We start from the raw sequence: 27,998 nt of genomic DNA on the forward strand, positions 1-27,998 counted from the left end.
CCCGCCCCTGCTCTTGGCGCAGCCGCAGCGTGACCGCTCTGGGTGGGGGGGGAAGGGGAGTACAGTAACTCTCGCGAGAATGAGCAGAAAGTATCGCGAGACCTGGCCTGACAGGGCTGAGGCGGTGGGGGCGCTTCGTGCCCTTGGGCTGCCGCTGCTATGTCCGGCTACTGGGACATCCCCGACGGGACGGAATGTCCCCGCAAGACCTGGATCACCGGCCGCATCGGGGCGGCGATTGGTGAGGAGACGGGGTCTGCCTGGCGCGGGCGCTTCCCGCCACGGCTCGAGCCCGCCCGGCCCGCGGGCCCCTGAATCCGGCCCGCGGGCCGCTGAGCTCCTCCCACCTCCCTCAGCTGGCGGGGCTCGGAGCGGCCCGACTCAGACCCAGACCCAAAGACTGCGGCCGCCCTTCTGGTCTAGTTAACCGGTGGGAGGAGCTGCTGCAGCAGCATCCCCCCCCCCCACCCCTTTAACTGGTTAACGGCTGCATATAACCAATTAACCAATTACAGTCCTAATTGGTTAGCCCTACCCAATTCACAGCCTGAAAAACACGTCAGGGGCCAGGCGTGCTGGTCTGCTGTGCGTGTGGGTGTTTCCTTTTACCTTATACTATGCAGCTTTCAAGGGGAGACCAGCACTTCTCAAATGAGGGGTCCAGACCCAAAAGGGACTTGGGGGAGAGGGTCTCAGGGTTATTTTAGGGATGTGTCCAGGGGTGCATTAAGACCTGCTGAGGCCCTAAACTATGTCAAGATAAAGCCCCGTAAAATGACCAACAAATGTGTATGGTTCTAACGGAAGGGACAATGAGAATAGAAATGGTAAAGTTTTTGTATTTGCATGTGTACTAAAAACTAGTGGGTTTCCTTATTGTTCTTTAGAGGCCCTTTGTAATCTGAGGCTTTAAGATGTAGGTTACTTAGTTTGTGTAGAAATCAGCACTGTATTAGGGTGTCAGTACTTCTCCCCTTCTGCGCTGCCTTCAGAGCTCAGTGGCTGGGGCCTGGAGACCTGGAGCCCAATTCTGACGGCAGAGCCACAGCCAGCAACACTACAGAAGTAAGGGTGGTAAAAATGTACAATACAATCCTATGATTGACCAAAATGGACTGTGAATTTGATAGGGCTCTATTCATTGGCAAAGCCAGTACAGCTTAAAAACTCCTCAGTTGGAATAGGCCTGTGGAAACACCCCTCCATTTTTTAAAGCAAAATACACACACAAATTGTAACCATTAAAGTAGCATTAAGATGGGAAAAAGTCAAACATTTAGGACACACAGTCCAAACTGTGTGGTGTTTTTGTTTTGTTTTGTTTTTTTGTAAGCTGCCTTGAAGGATTTTAAATAGAAAGGTGGGATAAAAATATTTAAATAAATAAATAAAATAAAAGTTAAAGTTCCTGCAATATTAATTTGATTACATTACCCATACATATTGTGTTTCCATATTCCCTTTTAAATATAATCTTTAATGACTGTCTAACTATGGTATTTAACACAAAACTTACAGACTCTGCAGGGTGGCCAAAGTAATACTGTAAGAGCAATGTTTCCTTTTGAATTTCCTAATGTGACTCCTTGTGGCATTCATCATATATATTATAGTTAGAAGTGCTTGCATTAAGTGGTGTCAATAAAACGACACTAATTCCTTAATGGTAAAATGAACTTTTATTTCATTCTTAAAAGAATTTATACAGTTTAATGTGATTTGCATATTAGCTCATTGCCTCAGTTTCCCCATTGATAACATGAAATCAACATTGACCTCATAAGGATATTTTATTTGTGAGATGATTTGTAATTCTGAGAGGAAAAGAGAGAAGTATTATTGTATGGGAAATTATCAAATGCTGCATCCCTCTTTGTGATTCTCTTAATATTTATTTATTTTAATTAATGCATAAATACTTTGTAGATCTGTAACGCATTTCATCCTAAATAATCTCAAAGTGCTTGGTAAATTGTAAAGGAATCACATCACTTACCTCTGACATGTTGTCACTTGAGGGGTAGACTGCAATAGCTATTTTAGCAATGTAAAGCAAAACGATAGCTAGCTTAGTTCAGTGAATAAGTTTTGGTAGCAGCATGCAGTTACTGTAGTGTCCCCATGTGAAAATTTTCAGGAATGTTTTTTAGATTTATACCTTGTCTTAGTCCTGCTCTGCACCTAAACATTCAAATTCGCCCTGTGTAGCATAGTTAACTGATGTAACACCACCCAGACACAGATGCAGCTAGATCAGCACAAGAATTTTTCCATTGACCTAGCAACCACCTCCCAAGGGGGAAATTGTTGGAGGTGGCATGGTGAGTCTGATCTTCTTCATGCTGCTTCAGAGCTGCAAGCAGCCACAGAGCTTCCTCTAGCAAGTGAAGGTACCCAGAGGTGGTCTGATCTCCCACAGTGTCACCTCCCAGCCCAGTGAACGAGCAGCTGGAGCATGATGAATGGCAGGAGCATGTTTTTCACACCCATAAATTTGAAAGGGCCTTAATCATAAGTGACTGAAAGTTGAGGGGAAGCAATTTTTATGGCACCTTTTTTATGTCCGTTAACTCACATTTAACTTAATATAGAGATGTGAATGATTAACAGGGTGCGAGTGTAACCGCACCCTTATTGGGTGAGGCCTACCAGTTAAGGTTAACTGGTGGGGGCTGGAGCAGCCTCTGTTCAAGGCTGGCCTGGGCACCCTGCAGGCAGGGGCTGCTCTGGCCAGGACACTAAAGCAGTCCCTGCTTGTAGGGTGCGTTGGCCCGGTGCAGCCCCTGCCTGCAGCGAGGTGGGGTATCCCCCATTTAATCAGTTAACTGGTTAAACAATATGTTTACAGTGTTAGAGCTCAACCATGGATGGTGCAGAGCAATTTGGTCCAGGCCAGCAAAGCATGTGCCTGGCACATTTTTGGATTGAGCCTTGAAAACTTGCAGGAAACACTGATGGTCCCACAAGTCCTCCCAGGAAGGTCTGGGAAGCTCAGACTTGATATCAATATAAGAACACATCAAAATACTTTATACTTTATCACCCTGCAGCTCCCCCCCCCCCCCCCCCCCCCCCTTTTTAGGACTTCTTTATGCATTAGAAAGAAACAAAAAAGGGTTAGAAACCCAATTACAGTCAAATCCTTTAAATTGCACTGTACCCACAGTATAACTCAGCCATTCTTATCTTGCTTTTGGTGGAAGATCAAAGACGTGGCTGCACTGCTAGTCTAGGTAAATCTTGAGCTTCAGTGCAGAGATGACAGACCTTTTGAATGCAAATATTTCTGTTTTCTAGCTTTACTCTTGCACCTTCATATTGCTTGATATACAGCACAAACAATGAGTAACATTGGGCTTTAGTTGATTAGGGTGAAATACTGGGTCTATTGAATTCAGTGGCAATACTACCCTTGACTTAAGGCTAAGATTTCACCTGTAGTCTCTTGTCCATTACACTGATAATAACAGAAGTGGGGGGAGGCTTCTGGTGTACACTGTGTCCTGTAGGCAAAGCACCATAATAAACAAGCATGTTTTGTTCTCATGGCACCTGCATTCAGGTTGTGCTTCTGCACAGGCTGAATTGCTGCTCATTAAAACTGTCTTCTCTTTTGTAGGCTTGGTTGGTTCGGCATATCAAATTATACATTTCCCACCTGAGTCGACCTTGAGGGGTTTGCAGATAGCAACCTCAAACACTGTCACGATGGGTAAGGAGACTTTGCTTGCTTCAGCAACTGACTTTCTAGTTTGAATATGGCTTCGTTCATCTAAGTGAACAGCCCATTGTTGAAATTATTGCTCTTTTAAGTAAAGTGACTAGTTAGGCTGGTGTGGTTTGGTGATTTTGGGTGGGGCACTGAATGTCAGATTTCCTGGCTTCTGTCCCCACCTCTGCCACTGTCTGTATGTTGGGCAGTAGGAAATCACTTCACTACCTGGTCTCTGAGTTCCTGTACATAAAATGTTTTCATGCACAAATCTGTATGATGTTAGGCTTCATTAATTTTGGTGAAGTGCTTAGAGATCCTTGTCAAGGTTCCAGCTGATCTTTTTCTTCCATGCACAGAATAATTTATTATGTGCACCAAAGCATGTGTGAATGTGCACCACCAGTAGAAACAAAAAAGCCTAGCTAATCAGCAGGGTGATGTTTGAATCTCTTCTGAGTGACCACACAGCTTACAGGGAACATTGATTCTGGTAAGAAAGGTGTAAGTTCAAGACACTAGTTTCTTTCAGATGTACTTTTTTCACTTCTGCTGCTCTCAAAATGTCAAATTAGTCTGGGTAAAAATGACATGTTTTGAGAGAACTTAATATCAAGTAATAGGGATGTGAAAGGTTAACCTTAATGGGTGATGCTTACCAGTACCGGTAACCAGTGGAGGCTGGAGCAGCTCTTTGCCTACTGTGGGAGGGGGCTGCCCCAGCCCTGCAGGGGGCCTGCTGGGGAGGTCACAGGCAGGGGCTGCTCTGCTCATCCATGGAGGGGCTGCTTCAGTCCGGCCCTGTCTGTGGTGGGCCCAGGCGCATCACAGGCAGGGGCAGCCCCTGCCTGCGGCTGTCATGGGACAACCCCTTCACTGGCCCCCTCCTTCAGTAAGGTAAATAAACATCATGTTGAACTGGTTATCCAACTAAATGGGATTTTACATTCCTAATTAGTGAGTGGTAGTATAAGGAACTGCTGTCAACACGTTATTGGTAGAACTTAAAATTGAAATAATTTACTTGTTGTAGTTTGGAATCTCAGATATAAAACCTCAATTTTCAGTGTCTCCATGTTGAAAATTGCTCCACAAAAATCCTAAACTACCATAGCTGGAGGGAAACATTTCATGGAAGCAAATCTCATACGTTCCTACTTCTTATCACTGATAGTCACAAATATCATCAGTTTCTAAGAACTTACTGTGACTTGAAGAACCCCAGAATGCCTATTGGCAAAGCCACACCTAGCAATACCTAGCATACTGGATTGCAGGTGTTTATCCAAAAATATGTCATGAGGTTTTTAATTAAAAAGCTGATGTTGTACTGATTCTCGTAATTGTTGCATGATATATGTACTGATGTTTTGAAGTCTGTCACCAATGAAACAAAGAAACAGGTTTCTTTAATCAGGAGGTAATTGTGTATATCTCTATCAAATGTAAATTAAACATTGTAAACCAATGCAGTGGAAGCCCCATTTACATAAGACATCAACAGAAAAGGAGCACATGTGGGTAAAAACAAGTAATGTGGGTTCTACTGTCTCAAGCCCTACGGTGAACTTGTAAGTATAAGCAGAAGGCAAGGAGACACTTCTTTTTCTTTCACCTGAAGAAGTACAGGCAGTCCCCGACTTACGCGGATCCGACTTATGTCGGATCCGCACATACGAACCGGGCTTTTCTCGCCCCGGAGCTCACGGGCGGCGGGTCTGCCACCTGTGTCCTTCGGGGCGAGAAAAGCTGCTCCGGTCTCCCTGGTCTGCTGGGGGGGTCCAGCGGCTTTGCTGGACCCCCCCAGCAGACCAGGGAGACAGGAGCAAAGCCGCCCAGGTGGGGGGGGGTCCCCCGCCTGGGCGGCTTTGCTCCGGGGCAAAGGAGCAAAGCAGCGCAGGCGGCGGCTTTGCTCCAGTCTCCCTGGTCTGCTGGGGGGGTCCAGCAGCTTTGCTGGACTCCCGCAGCAGACCAGGGGGACAGGAGCAAAGCTACAGAGGCGGCGGGGCCCCATCCTCCGCGGCTTTGCTCCGGGTCTCCCTGGTCTGCTGGGGGGTGGGGGGCGCAGCTAGTGCGCCTCTCCCCCCCAACAATCCAGGCTTTTGTTGCGGACGCCTGGGGTAGAGCAGCTGGGGGCTGCCGGGTTGGTCCTGCAGCGCTGCTCCTCGGCGCTACTGGACCAACCCGGCAGCACCCCAGCTGCTCTGCCCCAGGCGTTCTGATTCAGCCACTGCTGGTCAGTTTCAGCAGCGATTGAATCAGGACGCCTGGGGCAGAGCATCTGGGGTGCTGCCCGGTTGGTCCAGTAGCGCCGAGGAGCGGCACTACTGGACCAACCAAGCAGCACCCCAGCTGCTCTGCCCCAGGCGTCCCCAAGTCACCCGCTGCTGAAACTGACCAGTGGCTGACTACAGGATGCCCCAGGCTTCCTGGAATCAGCCGCTGATCAGTTTCAGCAGCAGCTGACTTGGGGACACCTGGGGTAGAGCAGCTGGGGTGCTGCCGGGTTGGTCCTGCGGGGACCTACCCGGCAGCGCCCCAGCTGTTCTGTCCCAGGCGTCCAGATTCAGCCGCTGTTGAAACTGATCAGCAGCTGATTCCAGGAAGCTGGGGGCAGAGCAACTCTGCCTCAGGCTTCCTGTAGTCAGCCGCTGGTCAGTTTCAGCAGCAGCGGCTGAATCTGGAGCCAGTTCCGAGTTACATACAAATTCAACTTAAGAACAAACCTATAGTCCCTATCTTGTACGTAACCCGGGGACTGCCTGTAAATGAACATCATATTTACATTCCTGAAAACAGAAGCTCAATTAGGCGTGATTGATAGAGCCCTGCAAATCCCTGGTTATCTGCTATCTATTCGTTGGTGTTCACATCTGCAGTGCAGATATCCATGGATACCAATTTTGTTTCCGTTTAGAGCTTTAGTGATTGAAATGTTGCAAAAGACATTTGAAGTAAGAAGTTAGACAGATGGTTAGCCTGTTTAAAGTTAAGTAGTTTCTAGGAATTGTATTATGATTTTGTTTTATATGTAACCTTTCTGTTTCTATCACTCTAACTCATTCTCTCAAATCTTAAACAGTGATAATAAACTTGTACATAAGAATGGCCATGCTGGGTAAGACCAATGGTTTCCTAGCTCAGTAGTCTGTCTTTTGATTAGCCAGTCAGTGCTTCAGAGGGAATGAACAGAACATAGCACATAATTATTGAGTGATTCGTCCCGTTTGATCCAGCTTCTGGCAAATAGCTTTTCATTATATATTTGTTTCTGTGTTATGATGTTAGACAGGAGCTGATTGAATAAAAAAAGCTGGTGTATATGCTGTTTGGGGACAGCTAACTAGTAATTAGGGTTGTGAATGATTAACTGGCAGGGTGGATTTGATTTAAAAGTGCATTATTGTTGGTTGTTATAACCTTAATACATATTCTTCACAACTCAGAGAAAGATGTCGCTTTAATTTTTAGAAAGTACAGACCTTATACATTTTTAAACAGTGATTTATTTTGAAAACTTTTAAAGTTAGTTTTACAGCTATATTAGAAAATAAATGATTGTTACTATTCCACCCCTAACAATCTTCTATTCATTGAATTTTTTGAAACATTGCACTTTTAAAGAGAGGTAAGGAATTGACTGTGTGCACAAATTTGCAGAGGGACAGTAGGATTCAGATCTGTTATTTCTCACATATATACACTCACTTTTGCTCTTAACTTGCATGCTATATCTGGAGACAGAAATCCACAGTTGGAGAATTGCAAAACTAAGCATCTCTGATGGTATGTTCTGGCACTGAGTCCCATTGGGTAGATAGAGAGATTAACCTAAATCTATACTTAAATCTCTGGAATCCCATAAAATTGGGTCCGTAATTCATGAACTACTGGAACTCGTTTACAAAACTTTTCTTAAACATTACATGAATTGTCTCATACTATAGAATTAGAATTTATAATCCGCATTCCATGATGGGGTATCTTTGAGCTACTATGTACAGTAAAACTCCATTTAGTTCGGCATCCAATGCTCCGGCACTCCTGATGGTCTGGCACCATCAGGAACCCAGAAGTGCTCTGGCTGCCGGACAATTGGAGCTGCTCTGCCCCCGGCTTCCCCGATTCAGTCGCTGCTGAAACTGACCAGCAGCTGAATCAGGGAAGCCGGGGGCAGAGCAGCTGGGGTGCTGCTGGGTTGGTCCTGTAGTGCTGCCCCTCGGGGCTGCGGGACCAACCCAGCAGCACCCCAGCTGCTCTTGGGGATGCCTGGGGAAGAGCAGCTGGAGTGCTGCCAGGTTGGTCCCGCAGCGCTGAGGGGCCACACTATGGGACCAACCCGGCAGCACCCCAGCTGCTCTGCCCCAGACGTCCCCAAGTCAGCCGCTGCTGAAACTGATCAGCGGCTGACTCCAGGAAGCCCGGGGCAAAGCAACGGGACCAACGTGGGCTTCCTGGAATCAGCCGCTGATCAGTTTCAGCAGCGGCTGACTCAGCGCTGCGGGACCAACACGGCAGCACCCCAGCTGCTCTGTCCCAAGTGTCCCCAAGAGCAGCTGGGGTGCTGCCGGGTTGGTCTCGCAGCGCCGAGGGGTGGCGCTACCGGACCAACCCAGCAGCACCCCAGCTGCTCTGCCCCAGGCGTCCCCGATTCAGCCGCTGTTGAAACTGACCAGCAACGACTGAATTGGGGACGCCTGGGGAAGAGCCAGACTATCGGAAGGGGGGGCTATGAGGGGTCTGGGGTGGCATGCCCCCCCCAGCCTACCCCAGACCCCTCATAACCCCCCTTCTGATAGTCTTGCATATCTGATAATCCGGCACCCCCTGGGTCCTAAATGTGCTGGATTATCGGAAGTTTACTGTATCTTAATTAAAACTATCTTTAGATAGGTTTTTTCCCTCAAAAAGCGTTTTATCAAATAAAACAATTTAAATCATTGATTTTTATCCACTTTATCTCTGCATCAATTCTGGTGAGCCCTTTAAGTGGCTGAATGCCTGTCCTTCCCTGGTCAGTGAATCATTCTGGGGCACAGGCAGGAAGTAAGGCTACGTCTACACTGGCCCCTTTTTCGAAAGGAGCATGCTAATTTTAAACTTCGGAATAGGGAAATCCGCGGGGGATTTAAATAAAGATGTCCGTCGCTTTTTTCCGGCTTGTAGATAAGCCGGAAAAAAGTGTCTAGACTGGCTTGATCCTCCGGAATAAAGTCCTTTTCCGGAGGATCTCTTATTCCTACTTTCGAAAAAGGGGCCAGTGTAGATGTAGCTTAAGTGTCTGGATGCTTATGCAGTGTGGAAGAGATGTGTGTACCCAGAAGCAGGATTCTTCAAGCCCTGTTATCTAGGCAGTGTAACTAACTGACCCTAGTTGTTTTGGAATCATTCCTCAGACATTTCTTTAAAGATTCAGTGCATGTATAGGGGGAAATGCTAGCAGGAAAAGGTGCAGAAGAGTGAAGTAGAATTTAATATTATTGATTGCAGAAAACCCTTTAGGAAACTAATAATCCTAAGAGCAGCCCTCACTCCTGAAAAGGGATTTGCCTCACTCCTTTAAATTCTATCCTTATTCAGAGGCCATCCAGTAGTTTGGAGAAGCATGCTCTGCATTATCGTGTAAGATACTGTGTTTTGATTTCCAGGTCCAAGATGGCAGAGGCATGGGGTAGCGTGCTCAGTCAGTTGGGAAAGTTTCATGTTCTCTAGTTCTCTTTTTAGCAAGAATTGGCATTAGATGTAAACTGGTATGGAGTCTTATAATGTAATGATAGTTCACAGTCTACTCGTATCAGCTGAGATTTGTATTGGAAACATCCTTCTGAGTCTGTCCCCAGGGCAGAATATATAAATAAACTACTTACCTTTTCCTTACAGCTACAGTGGGAGCAGTATTTGGATTGACCACTTGCCTGTCTGCCCATATCCGGGAGGATCCGGAGGATGCCTTGAATTATTTGATAGGAGGTTGTGCATCTGGCATAGCCTTGGGTGCAAGAAGTAAGTTGTGGTGAGCATAGAAATGGAACTCTCTCAACAGCATGAATGATTTAATGCGTTTATATCAATTATATAACACTCTCTCATTCCTAAACCCCTGTGTACAGAAAGTTACCTCCTTCCCGTGGGAATCTATTGTTTGAGGCGTTAGAATCTAGCATCCATGGACTAACACGTTAAAATTGGATCGGCTTACTTGCCACGCACACCTCCCAAACATTAGACTCTAACACTGTGCTGGACTGACATGAACCCCACCTCAACTTAAAAAAACCTGCTCACCAAGGAAAATTGCAGCATGCCCTCTCAGATTCAGTCCTTTTAGGAAAAGGCCTGTCCCAGAAGATGAGCCAGAGGCTATGCCTATTTCAGAAGGACTCCATTGTACCAGTCCAATCAAGGTGCAGAAAATTAAGCTGAGCTGAGCTGGCACTAAAGTAATCCTTGATAGACTGGTAGTCAGGACCTACAAAAACAAACTGCAAAATAAAATTAAGTTAACCCTAGTGTAGTCGATTAACTTATAAACAAAAGCTTATCAGTTAATGCTATAGACTATACGCATTCCCTTGCCAGTAACTTTTTAGCAGGTTGGCCAACAGCCTGGCTCAGTCCCAGCTTGTGCCTGGTCTGGGACCTATCTCTGCTGCAGCTCTGCATTTAAAGTATATAAGGAGCCAGGCAGGCAGGCAGCTGGGCTCAGTCCTGTCTTGCACTGGGTAGAGCTCAGACCCGCCCTCCCAGATGGGCTGCTGCTACCCCGTACTGCTGCCTCTGTATCAGAGGCAGCAGTGCAAGGCAACAGGCAGCCAGTCTGCGTAGGGAGCTGGTTTTTAAATTGGCTTCCCTTGCAGACCACTCTCGCCTGGCATCTCACACTGCACAGCGTGGCAGGGGGCTCCTCAGGAGTGGAGCCACAGAGAACTGGCTGCCAGCCCCACTCCCAGGAACTATAGAATAGTCGAGTAACCAATAAGAATTCATGGGGTTAATCGACTATTCAGTCGACCTCATTAACCCTGTGAATTAGTTTATGTATAGAACAGAGTGTACCTACTTCCAGAAATTATTTTTCTCTGAAATTGATGTCCCAGAATACATCACTATGACATTGGATACCAAAAATGCCATTGCAGTCCATAATGTCAGAGTAAGGCATTTTGGGATATCGTCAGCCAATCAAGAAGGGATTGCAGAGATTAGGAAAAGGCAGCTTTGCTTGTTTTTATGCCGAATGCACCTGCATCCTGGTTAATGGAGCAATATGCCTGTTCCGGCTGTAGTTCTAATTTCAGATGCAATGATATAAACAAGTTACTTTGGGGCTTTGTGCTCACAGTTTAACAATGAACTCGCATTCACCTGAAGAAGTGGGTTATGTCCATGAAGGCTCATGATTTCATCTTCGTTTTTGTTAGTTTCTAAGGTGCTGCAGGACTATTCGTTGTTTAACAGACATGACTCATTTTATATGTAAAGGGGGGTTCTTAATTTAGCTGCCAATTCTGCAAATTTTCCATGTATTCTGATGAGTCAAGCTGATTTCTTGCCTCTTGTTCCTAATTGTTAGTGATGCGCATTTATGGAGCCCCATTGTCTTCTGTGGGTTTTCTTCAGGGATAGATGCTTTGAACTTTAAAAATGTGGTCGATCCGTAAGAAATCAAATCTAGCTCTACTTTTCTTAGCTGTTTTGGCTGCTGAGCTAATTGGAGTAAACTGGTGAACCTTTCAGTTAGGGATGTTAGATATTGGTTAATAATTGTGTAATTGGTTAATAATTGTGTAACTGCATCAAAACTTAGCTGTTACATGATTATTTGATAGTCCCTGGGGGTGGAACTGGCAGTCAGTGCACTACTGCCCCTACTCCTGGGTAGGGATGTAAGCTACTAGATGAGTTGTCAACTACCTGATAAACCTAGGCTTATTGGGTAGTCAAGTGGTTACTCAATTGTTTGCTCCCCTGTATCCTTTGGTATATAGGTTGTGACTATTTTCTTCCACTATTTGATCTGAGGAAGTGGGTCTGGCCCACGAAAGCTCATCATCTAATAAACCATCTTGTTAGTCTTTAAAGTGCTACATTGTCCTGCATTTTGCTTCTTATACAAAGGCAACCCAGGGGAGGGGAAAAGAATGTGTGTAGTCGATAGAATTAACGGACAAGTCCAGGCTTATCGGTTAATTGCGTAATCGGCTACACTTTGACATTCCTAATTTGAGTTCCTAAAATAAACCCTTAGCACTTGATTCACATGGGAGACAGCCCTGTGGGATAAAGAGGACTCGATACTTCAAAAACTGCTTAAGTTGAAAACACTGGAAAACTATGTATCTTTGAGAAGAGGACTCCTACCTTTCTGTTTTCCATCAGCCCTTTGGGCTGTCTGCAGTCAAGTATCGGTATCAAAAGAAAAATCCATTTACCATAATATTTATTCATATTTTATACTGCTAAACTCACAGATGTTTTTCACTCTCTTCCCAGCTCACAAGGTTGGCACGGGCGCCTCCGCATGTGTGGTGCTAGGACTTACGGCTGCCCTTACAAAGATAGGCAAGAGAGAAGGCTGGAAGCTATCAGGACCCCCCGAATATTAAATGTAGGTTGGCTCCTGCCTATGAAATGTTTTTCTAATTTCTATGTAATGAGGTATCCTGGAATAAAAAAGAGATTGCTGACTGCCAGGGTCTCTCATTGACTCTGGCTTTGAATGACGTGTGAATGATACGCAAGAAACATACTCTTATAAATAAATAAATAAATGTAAAATAGTAACTGAGATGCAGAGAGGTCTGCTGATTAGAGTAAGGAACTAGGGTTTGGGACTCACGAGTTCTGTGCTAGGATGAGCTGTGTGATTGTGAACCAGTCACTTGGTCCACATACCTCTGTATTGCAACAAGAGATTGAAAGGGAGACTAGAATGCAAGTGCATTTGTCTGTCGAAGATTCCTCCCCTAGTCTGAAGAGGAGAAATGTCGAATTGACAGTTCCAGAGATTGCTATAGAAGGTGCACAGATGTAACGCAGGCTGTAAATATGTTAACATGTCTAGAAAAACCAATGTACTAAAGGCATTACAGAATGTATTCTACAATGTACAAAATCCATTGTAGGCACGAACTTCTGGGAGAGCACAAAATCCTGCAGTCTAGAGAAAACTTTCATTTTACATAGTATCTGGCTTGCAAGGGGCTTGAAGCGGATGCATCAATTAGAGGGCTTTCCCTTCACCCCCTCTGCTACCTTTGCTTCTTGTCATGCAGACAGAAAGCAGCAGACTGTGCATTTTTATTGGGTTTAGTTTGCAGCAAATGTCCGGTGACTCTGGCACTGCAGAGCTTTGTTTCCCAGTGCCCGTTGTCACAGCACGGTTTACCCATGTCCCTCTTCCCAGCTCTGACACTGCAGAGGACTTGCAGTTCCCCATCCTCACATCTTCCTCCTTAGCTGGCCCAAATCTACCTGCCGTGCATGCCCAGAACCCTATGCCAGCATTTCCCAAACTATGGGCCGTGGCCTGGTACTAGGCCGCAGGAAAAAAATACCGGGCCTTCACCATGGTTGCCGGGGTGTTCCGGGCTCCCGGAGTGCCCGTGTGACACCTGGTCCACCAAGCCCTTGGCTGGCCTGGGCATAACCTGCAGCCTGATGTTCCAGCTCCTGGCAGAGGCGTAGCTAGGAGAGGTGGTGGTGGGGGGGGGGAAGGAGGGGAGAGCCAGCCACCAGAAGCAGCACTGGACAGGGGAATTGGGGCGGGCTTTGGAGATTTGGGGCGGGGGGGGCAGCCAACAGAAGCAGAGCTGGCAGTGGGCTGGCCCGGAGATCAGGAGGAGTAGAGGAGAAGCGGCTGCCGGAAGCAAGGCTTGCCTGGGGCATCGGGGCTGGCTGGGAGAGATTAGGGGGGCTGACAGAAGCAGGACTGCTGGGGGGGGGGGGGGACAGGGACAGGGAGCTGGCCGGGGAAGATGTGTGGGGGGGAGAGAAGGGCTGGACGCGGGCAGCAGGGCTGGCCAAGGGAGACTGGGGGAGAACTGGCTGTCCAGGAGGGGGTTGGGGGATGTGGGGCTGGCCAGAGACGCAGCAGGCAGAGTGGGGGGGGAAGGGTGGGACTGACCTGGCCATATGTAGATCTCGGGGCACTGTGTCTCCCCCCTGCCCCAAAGCACGAGTGAGTCCGGCCTGGGGATTCTATTGTGCCCCCTCCACCCCCGCGAGTAATTGTGAACTGGCTGGCTGGTAGACACACTCATGCAGCCCGAGCACATTTAGCAGCTAGGCAGTTCGAAACTACAAACTGATCTAGTAATAATAAAATTTACTTAATGAGAAAATACCAGATGTGTTATATGTCTGGTATTTTCTCAGTTTGTTTTTTATGTGTTTATATTTTTGGGCTGCAAAAAACAGTACTGGGAAAAAAAAGGGTTCCAACGGAAGTAAAAAGTTTGGGAAACCCTGGTGTAACCAGCTTTCTGTCTCTCTTACACTCCATTTAGCCAATCCATATTCTTTAACTTGATGGCAAGAATATTGTGGGTGACCATAACAAAAGCTTTGCTAAAACTGGCACTGGGGCCTTTGAGAGGACCAGAAACAACTGATTTGAATATTCATCATTTGATTAATGAATATGCAAATGAATATTACCAGTCCTCCAGAAGTTCGTGAATGGATTTACTGGTCCCCGTGTCAAAAAGTTTGGGAACCCCTGCCCTAAGCTTTTGTGCCCCTTGGGAGGGGCAAAGAGGGAGGTTGTGCTGTAATCGGGGACAAGCATTTCTGTGGTCTTTTAGTGTTTTATACCTTCTCTAACACTCCACCCTTTTTTTCTGGACTCAATGACTGTTCGAGGTCCCTTCCAATTCTAGTGTTCTACGATTCAAGGTCTCAAGACAGATTAACTCTTCTGGGGTTTCAGGGTTAGTGGAATTTGTGGGCCCCTCTACCTTCTGAGGTGGGGCCAGAAATGAGGGACAGGGCTGCCACTGAGTGGGATAGAGATGGGGGTGCAGAATCTGGGTGGAAAATAGGGTACAGGAGCAAGCTGGGGTAGGTGTCTCCCCAGTAGAAAGGGGGGCAGGAGCAGAGTGCTGGATCTGGTGCACAGCCAGAGCCTTCTCCCCCATGCCACAGGAAGCCAGTGCTACCCCCATTTTCCCAGGAGGTAGTGCCAGCGCGGGCTCCTTCTTGGAGGTGGGGGGAAAGGTGGGTCTGGAACACATCACAATCAACTGGTCATGCCCCCAAAATTGACCTGTTGATCACAATCAACAGGTTGGTGACCACAGATCTATAGCAACAACCAGGGGTGGCAAACCCACAGCGCTCAAGCTGCATGTGGCTCTTCGCTCAAAGAAATGCGGCTCTATGGCTCGTTGGGAGCCGTGCGCCCAGACTGCTCACGGCCATGTGCATGGCTGCGGCAGCAGCACTGGTGAGACCCAGGCATGTTGTTGGGGGGGTGCTGTCAGGACGCTGCTCGGGGGCCACCTGGGGCCTCTGCTGTGTGACGGCAGATCCTTTCTATTGCTGTGCGTTGCAGCTTCCCCCTTGCAGCCAAGGACAATTTCCATTCTCTCCGCTGCTTTGCGGGAGCCTCCACAAGCACCAGTCTGTCCTTCAGATATCTTCCAAAGCAGCCCTGCACATGGAGCCACCAGCAAATACTCACAAGGCACATGGGAATGAATATCAGCTGAAGGATCTGACACAAACAGACCCATGGCTGGTGCAATTGTATTAGTACTCGCAGTGGGATTGAGGTGATCCTCCAACGCTTGCTGAAAGGCAGGAAATCCCTGAGCCATTGAGTATTGTAGCTACAGGATCTGTTGAGCATGAAATGTTTCATGTCGAGCCTGAACTGCCCTCCGCAGCTCATCTCTTAGGCTCTGTCTACACTTGCAGCTTCTTGTGCCAGAAATATGCAAATGAGACTAAGCATGGAATATTGCTGTGCCTCATTTGCATACCTAATGAGCCACTATTTTTGCAGAAGAGGCTCTTGCACCAGAAGGAGCTGGCTACATTGCCCCTTCTTGCGCAACAGAAACCCTCGGCAACGTCTACATTGGCCCCTTCTTCGGAAGGGGCATGTTAATTTCTAACTTTGGAATAGGGAAATCCACGGGGGATTTAAATATCCCCCGCGGGATTTAAATAAACATGGCCACCGCTTTTTTTCCGGCTTGGGAAAAAGCCGGAAAAGAGCATCTAGACTGGCGCGATCCTCCGGAATAAAGCCCTTTGCCGGAGGATCTCTTATTCCTACTTGCAAGTAGGAATAAGAGATCCTCCAGAAAAGGGCTTTATTCCGGAGGATCGCGCCAGTCTAGACACTCTTTTCCGGCTTTTTCCCAAGCCGGAAAAAAAGCGGCGGCCATGTTTATTTAAATCCCCCGTGGATTTCCCTATTCCAAAGTTAGAAATTAACATGCCCCTTCCGAAGAAGGGGCCAATGTAGACTTAGCCCTCTTGTGCAATGCCATGCTTCCTGAAAAATAATTGGCATGATGGCATTTTGAGACAATACAATCATGAGGTTGTGGCCTTAGTCTTAAATGCACAGATTACAAAACAGGTGCAAGCAGTTTCATTTTCTTTCATCTGCACATCCAGAAAGGCCAGCAAAAATCTTGTTTGTCTGTAGCAGTGATTGATCTCTTTCTCATTCAAGGCTGGCAGTTAATTCCCCCCAGATACACCTCCCTCCTAGTTTGGAGTCTGCTTCTTTTTGATTGTTATATCCCAGGCCCGCACTTTCTAGACTTAGGAGGAATAGCTCTTAGTTCCTCCACCCCGAAATGAATGAAGAACAGCTGCCAGCTCTGGAGGTCCTAACAAGCTCCCAAACCCATTCACAGCTATAGAGCCCAATTCTCTCCCCCCCCCCCCATCATTGTATGTATCATCCAAGCCCATTCACATCTAGCTCCACACAGCTAGCCTTATAAAGGGGCAGCTAGAGCACCCACTTCTGGGTCTTGCCCCCCCAACAGTGTGGCAGGGAAAGGAAACACTGGTTCCAGAGTCACCTTACCCTCTTCTCTGCAGGGACCTCTCACCTCAGTGCTGAGAGGCTCCCAACCATGAGGAGCCCCTGGGGATCATAGTACCTGCCCCGATCTATACACTGGGACTCTGCTGCCTCTGGAGAGCAGCTAGTTAACTGCAAAAGGGAAAAGCCTGCCTCAGCTATGACAGCACAGCCAGCGTAGGAAAGAGCTAGTCAGGTGGTAATGAAGCCATGTAACAGGTATTTGCTAGTGCCTTGGAAATACCATCCATTTCTGAATTGACTGTTTAATCCACAGGTCCTGAGTTTAAAATTTTCATGCTCATGTAGCTGAAGATTATGAAAATTCATATCAACAACTGTCGTCATCCTACCTACCCCCGCTGCCATCGGACATAACAGCACCTATGTAGTAGTTCTGAGCATAAGGTTGCCCTGTTGCACCTTTGCCCCCACAGGACAGGCACAGGACAATGCATCTACTGGGACCTTCCATCCCTTGGAGGCACCAGAAATCAGCCCTTGCTGCTTATGCCACTAACCAGGCATCTCCCCTCAGTAGTTTAACAGATCCAGTTCTGAAGGCTCCTAATTCTGACCACCCTAACCTACAATCTGAACCTCTCCCCTGTAACAGGAAGTGCTGGCTTCCTATGTAACTCACAACCCGTAACTGTTTAAGCATGTGACCATGCAGGGACCTCAGAGTCTCTTGGGCAGGAACAAGGCTACTCCCTACTCTGCTGTAGGGATCTGAGGAGTAGAAAACCCAATGTTGACAGCACCTGGTGCCTGTACTCCCGTTTCATATGTTGCTTGAGAGACTAATTTGAGGCAGTCGACACCCAACGTGCTGACCTGGGGAAATTGGACAGACTGGCATCAGCTACAGGTCCAGTCGTGGGCATCTGCATTTACTGTGGGGAAGTCTAATGGCTTAATGGCCAGAACCACTTCCATGAAGAGGTAGGTCCCAGTCACGTTGCTACAGGGTTAGTTCTAATACCCAGACTGGGCAGTAGAAACATGAGTGAGCACAAGAGACAGTAGCACAGCACAGAGTAGTGCTGAATGGTGCTATAAAAAAGGACAGACCTTTCCACAGGAGCTTTTATACACTGGCTTTGTCTACAGGGCATGATGCTGCTGGAGCTTACTTTCTACAAGCTTTCTGTAATGGAACAATACATTTTTACATTCATGTTTTTTAAAAAGGGCTCTAGGAAGTTGTATACCACCTTCTCCAAGCCCTGAGAAGAAATGAGAAGCCTACAGTAAGATCATTGACAAGAATAACTTTTGTATGTTAATATATTAGATCTACTTTAAAAAAAAACCACACATACACATAATACCAAAATGCAGAATAAAGTTAAGGACAAGCTTCCTGTCCTTGGTTTAGTGGCCACAGGGTTCAAATCATCGAGGAGTTTTCAGAAGTACCAGTGTTTCAGGATCTCTTTTCCGTGGATCTCTTCACAGACTTTTTGATTATTCAAAGAAACTTCCTTACTGACTTCAAAGGACAGGTCCTGTACTTGCTTGAAGCTCCTACAAAGAAAAGTCAGACAGACTGAAGCAATTACTGTGTAATGAGTAATTATTACTCATTTAGTAAAGTTACAAAGTGATGGAAAGCAAACCCCCATCTTCTAATTCACCAAGAACTTGGGGGTTTGTAGAGGGAGCTCTTCTTGGGTTCAGTCATGAGCATCCCTGTGACTTTTGTTTCCATTTTACGTTATTTCAACTCTAGTCTGTTTCTTGGGGAGGAATATTTAACCTACTGCATTACATCCCTCTCCTGCCTCTACTGAAGTGACAACTCATGTGGAATAGCAGGGGAAAGAAACTGGACCCAGGATCCTCCCATTGACATGGATTGATGCAGCAGGGAGGTAGAATCCAATACTTCCTGTGCCTTTGCAAAAAGGCTGAAGAATCAGAACAGTCGTGGTCTTTGCATTCTTATTCTTAAAACAGCATGCTGCAGCCCACACCTCCCATTCCTGGTACCTGCTGCTGTTATGTTTTTCGACCGTTAGGACTGTTAACTGAAAATTGTTTGAGAGTCAGAATGGGTCACACTAACCAGCCCCTCCTATCATCCTTTTTTGGAAAGATGTTTTCCTCATTGCATTCTGTGTGCAGGTGAATCTTTGGGGGTGGGAGTGAGGGGATAAGAGTTTCTTTTCTTGCTCTCTACGGGAAGGGGTGAAATCTGGCCAGCTCTGAACAGGTAGAGAGCTAAGCTTAGTGACACTTGCCAGTTCCTATATATGATTGTCTGAAGAGGTTGTAGGATCTACAGATTTTAAGATTCGTTACAGAACTAGGGCCTTCAGCTTGGTTTAGTAAATACCTTTCAAGTTCTGCATCCATTTTGAGGGCAACTTCCTTCAGCTCCTTCAGTACTGGGAATGCCTTTGCATTTTCTTTTGAAAAGCCCGGCTCAGATTCCTCCAAAAGCCGTTGCGTGATGGCTAATTCTTTTTTTAAGTCCTCTACAAAAGAGCAAATGTTACATCTATTATCCCTGAATGTGCGGAGGTACGTGCCACTATAAATGTTAAAGAGTGGTTACACAAGTGGCTTGAAGAACTAAACATCTAAGAGTACCGGTGAACATTCAGCCTTCAGGAAAAGGCAACAGGAAGATGTTACTATGAGAGCAAAATTGTCCTGAATTATATTAGGACTAATCACAGCAGGAGACAATATCAACCTTTGCAGATACTGGCAACAACAACAAACTCATAGGAAACCTTGACCAAATGCTACTCATTTAATTCATTTCAAAGTTCCTTATGCAAAGAGTTCAAGTTCTTTATCCTACTCTTTTTGGTTAAGTACTAATAAGTGCTCATCATTCAAGAAATTAAGGAACCAGCACCAGTATGAAGATGTGTTGTGCAGACTTCCCAATGCAGTTTTGCGCAGGCACTTCAATCATGATCTAGAACAACTCCTTGCAAAGCCAGTTTGATCCCCACACAGATGTACTTAAGTATATCAACTCCTGACTCAATACAGCCCAAACACCTATTCAAGCCCTAGTGCTCCAAAAACAATCCTATTCAGAGGTGTAAGTCTTTGATAAGCCAAATAGGGTTTCATTTGAGCAAAGATTTGAACTCCCATCTCAAGAGACAAAAAGTTAGACACACTATTCAAATTTCAGTACCCACCTGGTCAAGAGCTATCTGTGACAAGTGGAGATGGAGAAAAAACAGTTGTACGCCCAAAACTAGAAATAAGGCATATTTGGATACAACAAACTAAACAATAAATGAAAGAAGCTGTATGACTCAGTTTACAGTGTGGAAGACAAGACAAAACAGCATTTTTGCTCGGCACAAATTAGGAATTCCAGAGCTTCAGTCGTGAAGAAGTTGAACGTAACTTTGAGCAATTAAGCTTTTTTTTGGTTTTCTTTCAAGAAGCTAATTTAGAAGTCTAGCCTAACACGAAAGAACAAGACTGAGAATGATTTGTGGTTTTTCTGCAAGAAAAAAGAACTCTGGATGAAATTTTATTACCATGAAGGACAAATTTAGAGGTCACAAGGAACACTAACTTAGGCAGCGCAGAAGATCAAAGGCCACATAAAAGGAATTCTCTTAGCCTTAGAGTGCTCTGCTCATCTTAGCAGAAGCTGCATCCATCCAATTTCTTTTATTACCTAGAGACTGACAAATAAGCAGACAACACAAAGCAACACTTGGGCCTAAGAAATCAATGTAACCTCCATAGAAAATCCAAGGGCAGCGAACTAACAAGGTTACAATTACATTTCAATTTACAGAACACATGAGTCCAATATACTGAAAAATGCAAAATCCTCTGATTTTGTGTTTTCATACCCAAATATCTATGTCTGTTTCCTTCTATATGAATGTTCTTCACAGGAAGCTCATGTCTAGTGATATCCAAGGCAGTGGCAAAGGTTTTATACTTGTTCTTGAACTGTTCACAGGTAGTGACAAGAGGCCCAAGCACTTCCACCTGAAAACAGAAGATGGACATGTGATAAATTCTGACTGCTTTTTCAGAGTGGCTTCTCTGCATTTACGTGCTGGTTTATCTGGTTTGTCTTGAAGAATAAAGTGAGATTCAAATCTGGTTCAAAATTTTTAAAAAAAGCCACCACAAACAGGATTTAAAGAGATCACCAAATGCTGTGGCTGTATCATCACATACTCATATTTTAAGAGCGCTCCCTCCCTCTACTCTGTTTATTTCCTCTATTCTGAAGCACTGCCCATGCACAAAATAAACTTAAATGTTTTGTTCTAACCCTTGGAGTAATTTTAAAGGGATCATTAAAACGCTATTAGAAAGGCTCTTGTTGTTTAATTATCTTTTTACAGGATGTTCCCAGTAAGCAGATGCCATAGCGTCACAGTCCAGGAGGTGGTCAGTCCCTCTGCCTGGCCCTCTTAATGGTAGTAGGCCAGAATGTTTGGGGACTGATGCAGTGCTTCACAAGAGATGTATACAAAATGACTAAAGGATGATAGCACACCGATCACCAGAGCAGCTTATAATCTGAGACATTTAAAATGGTTAAAGCCACATTATCACTTCCCCACAGCTCTTGCTCTTCCATCAGCCCATGTGCTTTCACCAGCTCATACATACATGGGAGGCCATAGGTATTCGCCCTCCTTTATATTGCCTGAGAAGTATAAACTGCCACAACAGGCTTCAAATTGGATGTTTTTTTGTTTCCAAAAGAGTGCCAGAGGTTGCCTCTTCAGAGCTCTTGCAAACTGCAGGAGAAGCATGAAGTGTGATCGACTAACCTGTTTATCTAGCACCCCTTCAAGCTGCTGCTCTCTCTTCTGGAGCAGCCGTTGGCGTTTCAAGCCATATAGCTCCTGCTGCTGCTTTTCCTTTTCGGCACATAATATTGCCAAATTTATTTCTGCTTCCTTCTCCAGCTTGGCAATATTTTTTTCCATCTATGATATCCAAGGATGTAGTTGGAGGCAATGTTAAACCACACATAAGCACTTTAAAAATATTTTGGAAAAAAATTTAACATAACCCTTAGAGAGAAGAGAAAGTCAAACAAGTTTGAATTCAGAAGTTAACTCACCGCATGCAATGACTTTTTTCCTATACCTTATACAATTGCTAAAAGGCTGTTATAGTCTAGAAAGGAAGATTCTCACTATGATCATTTATTATAGATCTCTGAAGTCAAGATGGCATTTATCCTATATAGGGCAAACTTTGGAAGTTTGCTGGGGTAGAGTAAAAGAATATATCTGAATTACTCTCCCTCCTTAAAAATCATACTAATTTAGATTGTAATCTATTGGGAGCAAGGGCTCAATATTTCTCTATGGTGTAGCATGCACACTTATCCCATTGTCTGCAAAAATAGTGGCCCCTCATTTCTAATCTCAGAAGCTCTCTGAGCTCTGATCATTGTTTAACCAAGTGCATGGAAAGCAGTCTCCCCATAACCTAGGATATCCAAAGCATAAATCTAATTTGTGTGGCAGAAAGACATTTCAGTTATATTTAGAAACTTTTCCCATAGTCTACTTATGATTTTGGTAGCTCTGAAATACTGAACATTTGACTAGCTGTATCTTACCTTGATTGATGCATAGGTTAATAGTAATGCTTGAGATTCCATCATCCCAATCACATCTTCAGAATCAAAAGATTTCTTAAGGAAATCAAATTTTTTAAATCAATGGTACAAACATTTAGAAATTCAACATACAATGAGTACTTCTAAACTAAAGGTGGAGTCCCTGTATTCAAAACAGCATCTCTGATACAGGTGTATTTGCAACCAAAGCCTGTCTTGTTATCACCAAGTGTCAATTACACCCATTTAAAAAAATCTGAGCGTATTTCTTAAAAATGGAGCGTTTCTCACCTAACAGCATGAGGCCTTGTTAACTTTGTGTTCTTGTTTTTCTTCCGGTCACTCAACTTAGTGTATTCTCTGCACTGGATCAATCATTGTCAATATAAAAGGGACCTTGGATTAACTTTCAAGTACTGTGCTATACAAATTATGGATGTAAGGAATCTATATGTACATTTGCTACTACTGAGACTGCCATGCTTTTTAAGGATAACAGTACAGCAATGTGAAGAACGAACTTGAAGACTAGCAAAAGAGCATGGTCTAAGAACAAATGGAAGCTGGACCATAATGGAATGGCACAAAAAGCAAATGGTCGCCAGCAGAGATCATGGGAGCCTTTATTAACTGCAAGTACCAATTGTATTTCCTCACCCTTTGGAGAACAGGTATGCTTGGTGACACACCAAGGTGAGGCCTTCATGGGCAGTGACATGAATAAAGCACCGTACTGAATTTCAATTCGCTCTTCCTTCATTCAAAATATCAGACTGAAGGCGATACCTCACTACATGACATGGCAACTCTCAGAATTTAGGCTATTTTGAAGTTTTGATGGAAGGTTAAGAATGCCTAGAACAGGGTGTATTTCACTGGTAAAAAGCAGATTTTTCTTAACAAATGTAAATTTTACGTATAGGGCTAAGGTTAACCTAGTAAAAATAGGTCCAAATTAATGAGCTTTACAGGAGGGCTGAATTTGGTCGGTTTCATTGTCTGTTGTGAGCATTTATGAGGCTACTTTTAGTGAAGTGGTTCATACTCAATGCTTTTAGTTTTAGAGGTAGCAACTTTTAATCCTTTGGGAACAACTGAGTAGCCTAAGAGCCTCACAACACTTCTTTAGCCCACAATAGTCCATAGTTCTTCAGGTGAGGACTCTCACCAACACCACACACTACATGGTCTCTGGCTACAAGTCTTAAGGCTTTCTGGAAGGACTGAACTCTTGCTGCCAAAAATCAACCATTAACAAAAAATCCTTATTTAGTATATTCCCAGATAATGTAAAGTGTCACTTACTGACTTCTGCTCTTTTTTGTGTGATGTTGATTCTCCTCTGAGGACAGACTTTGAACCAGGAGTCTTTTTAAAGAGACTTTTGTCTAAACCACAAAAGAGAAAAATATATATATACAGCTGGTCCCCGACTTACGAACAAGTTACGTACCAAACATGGTCATAACTCAAAGTGTTCGTAAGTTGGACCCATTCATTTAAATGCGACCGCGCTGTTCGTAAGCACGAATCGCACGTTCGTAAGTTGGGGACCGGCTTACAAATGCTTAATGGGAGGTTTGGTCATAAGTATGAACAATTGTAAGTCGACCATTCATAACTCGGGGACCAGCTGTATAGTGTTTCTCTGACAACATGCTTTGAGGGAGACAGCTATCAGCTTCTTAAACTTTTAATATGATTTTATGCAGGTTGGATAAAGACTGATTTAAACAAAACAGATTAAACTGAATTATAAGTTTAAAAAAATAATGTCTAAAATATTTAAATAAGATATGCAGAATCCATGAGCCTCTAGCAAAAACTGAGTTAAAGGCTATTTTTCCATGTTAAAAAAAAGTTCTCTTGCTCTATATATGGCACAATTGGTCATGTACTATACCAAGGAGTATTTAGTTTAACAGGAGTGAACTTTATACACTGCCTTGTATTTTGTTAAATTCCAGTTATCAGTTGCACACAAATCTAATATATTAAAATATACAATTAATGAATAAGAATCTGAGAAGATTTAGCTATGTATTGGTTATATAATCATATATAGTTGTTGTATTTTTGCTACCTTGGAAGGATTACTTACGTAATCTAGTGTAAAGTCTCTATTTACTTGTAAACCAACATATTTTAATGGTTATAGCAATCAGAATGCATGTTTCCTTAGAAAAAGAAGGAAGTATACAAAGGGAAGACTTGATTAACATCCATTATTTAAATCAAACCTTTCCACTCTTTAGTACTATGCTTTATATCTTTAGATTAAAATTGATTTAACGATTAGTATATCAGACGTTTATAATGTAAAAAAGGAGAGTTAAAGAAAAACTTACCATTAATAGCTGAAACATCCAGATCAGGACGAGCAATATCATGATCCTCTAATAAAGTGGACTGGAAGTTGACAGTGCCTAGAGAGACACAAGTAGGGCCATACCAAATTCATGATCCTTTTTGGCCAATTTCACAACCATAGAATTTTTTTAAAATGGTAAGTTACATAATGTTAGCGATTTAAATATGAAATTTCATTGTGTTTCCTGATCCAAGAAGTAGCTGTGGAAGGGTTGCAAGACTTATATAGGGGATTGCAGTACTGCTACCATTCTTTCCTCACAGCTGCTGCTTTCAGGAGCAGCCCAGCTGGAGAGCAGTGGCTGCCAGCTAGATGCCTGGCTCTGAAGGCAGCACACCTTACCAGTAGCAGAACAGAAGGAAGGGTATTAGTATTGTAATACGTTCCCTCCACCCCACACACAATAACCTTGCAAACCCTCCATAATTCTTTTTGGGGTCAAGCTCCCAAATAGAGAAACACTGGTCTCCCCCATTAAATGTGTACTGTATGCTTTTAAACTATACTAAAAACCAAAATTCACACAGGGAGACTAGATTTCAGAGTCTGTGATGCATTTTTCATGGCCATGAATTTGGTAAGGCTCTAAACACAAGTTATGTTAGTGCAGGAGAATTAAGTGAGCAGTCCACAGTACTTAGTTCTGCAATTTCATAAGCATTTTCACAACAGCTAATTTATTTTAAAAAATAGAACAGTCTTCTAGAAGTCAATGAATGCCAACAATAGCAGAGCACAAAAGAAGTAGAAGGTAATGCAGGGATGGGCAAAAGGGTCTCCGCAGGCCGGATCTGGCCCACCAAGTGGGTTGATCTAGCCCACGGAGGCCCTGCCACTCCCAGGCCAGCTCTCCGGCCAATCAGAGCCTGGGAATGGGGGGGAAGCGCGCGCCCTGTCAGAAGCACACAGTGCTTAGATGCACCACACACTCCTGGCAGGGCAGGAGGAGGCTTCGCATGCTCTCCCACTCCCAAGACCTGATTGGCCTGGGGGCAGAAGGGGAGCACACAAAGTCTCTTCCCACCGCCAGAGGCATGAGCGCCTAGGGGGAACTAATCTACACATGATTACATTAAGATACATTAGTAAAAATCACGAATGATAGGCAAAACGATGCTGATATATTGTCAGATAAGGGGGGGAGGGGAAAGCTTTTCTAGGCCTCTAGACTATCTTTAGAAAGTCCCTGCTCCCTTGGGGTACGTCTACATAGCAACGTTATTTCAATATAACTTAGACTGTGCCTACACAGCAGGTAGTTATTTCAAAATAATGTTGAAACTCTGTCAAGCTGGAGGACTTCTTACTCCAACTCCTGTAACCCTCATTGTATGAGGGGTAAGGGAAGTTGGAGGAAGAGTACTCTATTTCAAAATACATGCTGTGTAGATGCCCCCCTCTAAATAAGGTATGCAATTGACATAGCTTATTTCGAGTTAAGCCCTGCTGTGTAGATGCACCCTTGGTGAACTTTAGCAGCACACCTTGAGAGAATAGCTCTTAATTGTTTTGCTTAATAAACCAAACCACAGACCACTTACCTGTGGTGTCTTTGCATTTCTCAAGACCTGCTCTTCTAATGGAGGTTTCCCCCTTTTCAGATTTTTTCACACTACTAACCATAGAGCAACTTGCTGACGTGTTCTGCCAACCAGAAAACAGATTATATACACATATTACACACACAGTAACCCAGATCAGTAATGATTAAGGGGTGTAATGCTCTGTCTTGGCTCCTACTTCAGTACAATATTTCACTGAAAGATAATTAACCTCCCTTCCCCTGCCAAAAAAGCCATTGCCTTCAGGCATCAAAATGCTTTGTACAGTCACATAAAGATGCCTGGGCTTGGCTTTAACTCCTTATCCTGATTTTGCTCTCTGGGACGGGGCAAAAACTTGTAAGAATGCAGGTGGAACTGTCAGTGCCTGAGATTAAAAGATAAAGGTTTCTTCAGCCACAAGTACTGGGCAGAAGGGATGAGCTCTTATAGCTGCCAGGCATACTTCTAAGCCATATTTCTAGTATCTTATTTAAAACAGATCTGTTTTTCACCTGAGGTCTGATACACATTAGAGACGTGAATGACCAGTCAACTATCTGATAAGCAAATGCTTATCAGATAGTTGACACACTTGTCAACTAGTTGCTTCCCCCTGCCTTGCTACCTCTATCAAAGGAGATTGGGGGAAAGAAGGGGTCATTCAAAGCAGCAGTGCTGTGTGGAGTCTGGAACCAGACCCAGACCCTGACTCTGGGCTGCTTATAGCGTTTCAAAGCAGCAGCACTGTGTGGAGCCTATGTGATGCTGCCGCTTTGAAGCGCTGTGGGAAGCACGGGGCCAGCGGGCGACTGCTTGCGTCCCCCAGCTTGCCCCGCACTCCCTGCAGCGCTTTTGCTTTTGAAGTGTAGCAACAACCTTGGGGCTATTGCTACACTTCGATTAGTCAATAAGGGCACCTCTGCCTTGGAAGAGGCTATGCAAATTGCATCGACTATTCAATTAGCCAATTAATTTAAATTTAACATCCCTAATACTCATTTTCCCCTCTTAAACATTTCCCGGTGCTTGTCTCTGTTTGGTGAGGTCAGAGACCAGCATTGTTTGGCAGCGGGTCATTGCAACCCGGACTTCACCTTCCTGACAGGCTTCTTGTCGGACTGCAGGTAGCGCGCCTTCACCCACTTTGCTCCTGGGGAGAGGGGAAAGAAACAAGCCAATCAGAGCAGGGATAAGACTCTCTCCCCCTCCCCTCCCGCTAAGGGGCAAGGCCCCGCAGCCAGGAAGCACGTAGCCCAGCGCCACACACCAGGGTAAAAGGGGAAGGGGGGGGGGTGGGACAGGCCGCGGGCTCGCCGGAGGGGAGGAGAGTGGCCAGCGGGCCGGGGCTGAGGCGGAAGTTGTTTTTTTTTGGGGGGGGGGGCTCAAATCAGTGGGTCTCTGCCCGACCCCCCCGCGCCTCGCCTACCTTTGGGCCTCGTCCCCGTGGCCTGGGCGCTGCGCTCCAGCTCCGCGGCTCCTTCCGCTCCCAGGGGCGTCCTGCACAGACACAGGGAGCAGGTCAGCGGGGGGGGGGGGGGAGCCGACACCCCCCCCCCCCAGGTGTGGGCAGTAACTGACACAACGCCCCGCACTCACCTCACCGAACTTCCCGCCTCCATCGCCTCACAAACTTCCCGCGCAGGCGCGGCGACTCCTCCCGCCCCACCAGCGAGTATCCCAGGGGGCACCTAGAGCGTCCACTTCCGCCTCTCGCCCCCCGCCGACGTGGAGGGGAA

The 27,998-nt window shown here is 45.3% G+C and overlaps 2 protein-coding genes across 4 annotated transcripts; one reads left to right on the forward strand and one right to left on the reverse strand.

Annotated features, from left to right (window-relative positions):
* Nucleotides 1-78: 78 nt before the first annotated feature.
* NDUFA11 (NADH:ubiquinone oxidoreductase subunit A11) lies at nucleotides 79-21,082 on the forward strand. Of its 2 annotated transcripts, XM_089774934.1 has the most exons (5): nucleotides 79-241; nucleotides 3,620-3,712; nucleotides 9,593-9,715; nucleotides 12,206-12,320; nucleotides 20,716-21,082. In XM_089774934.1, the coding sequence occupies exons 1-4, from the start codon at nucleotides 160-162 to the stop codon at nucleotides 12,316-12,318; spliced, it is 411 nt and encodes a 136-aa protein (XP_089631060.1). In that variant the 5' UTR covers nucleotides 79-159; the 3' UTR covers nucleotides 12,319-12,320; nucleotides 20,716-21,082. The 2 variants fall into 2 exon arrangements, with proteins under 2 accessions (XP_089631060.1, XP_075759083.2); XM_075902968.2 differs by lacking the exon at nucleotides 20,716-21,082 and having other exon boundaries at nucleotides 12,206-12,400.
* Nucleotides 16,180-27,998, reverse strand: HAUS8 (HAUS augmin like complex subunit 8). Of its 2 annotated transcripts, XM_075902967.2 has the most exons (11): nucleotides 27,859-27,998; nucleotides 27,689-27,759; nucleotides 27,357-27,412; nucleotides 26,260-26,362; nucleotides 24,696-24,773; nucleotides 23,653-23,735; nucleotides 22,348-22,422; nucleotides 21,545-21,703; nucleotides 20,603-20,744; nucleotides 19,102-19,243; nucleotides 16,183-18,290 (listed from the first exon to the last, which is right to left on the reverse strand). In XM_075902967.2, the coding sequence occupies exons 1-11, from the start codon at nucleotides 27,879-27,881 to the stop codon at nucleotides 18,173-18,175; spliced, it is 1,050 nt and encodes a 349-aa protein (XP_075759082.2). In that variant the 5' UTR covers nucleotides 27,882-27,998; the 3' UTR covers nucleotides 16,183-18,172. The 2 variants fall into 2 exon arrangements, with proteins under 2 accessions (XP_089631059.1, XP_075759082.2); XM_089774933.1 differs by lacking the exon at nucleotides 22,348-22,422 and having other exon boundaries at nucleotides 16,180-18,290.

The sequence above is a fragment of the Pelodiscus sinensis genome, chromosome 32, assembly GCF_052426305.1.
Source record: "Pelodiscus sinensis isolate ZL-2025 chromosome 32, ASM5242630v1, whole genome shotgun sequence".
NCBI classification, from domain to species: Eukaryota; Metazoa; Chordata; order Testudines; family Trionychidae; genus Pelodiscus; species Pelodiscus sinensis.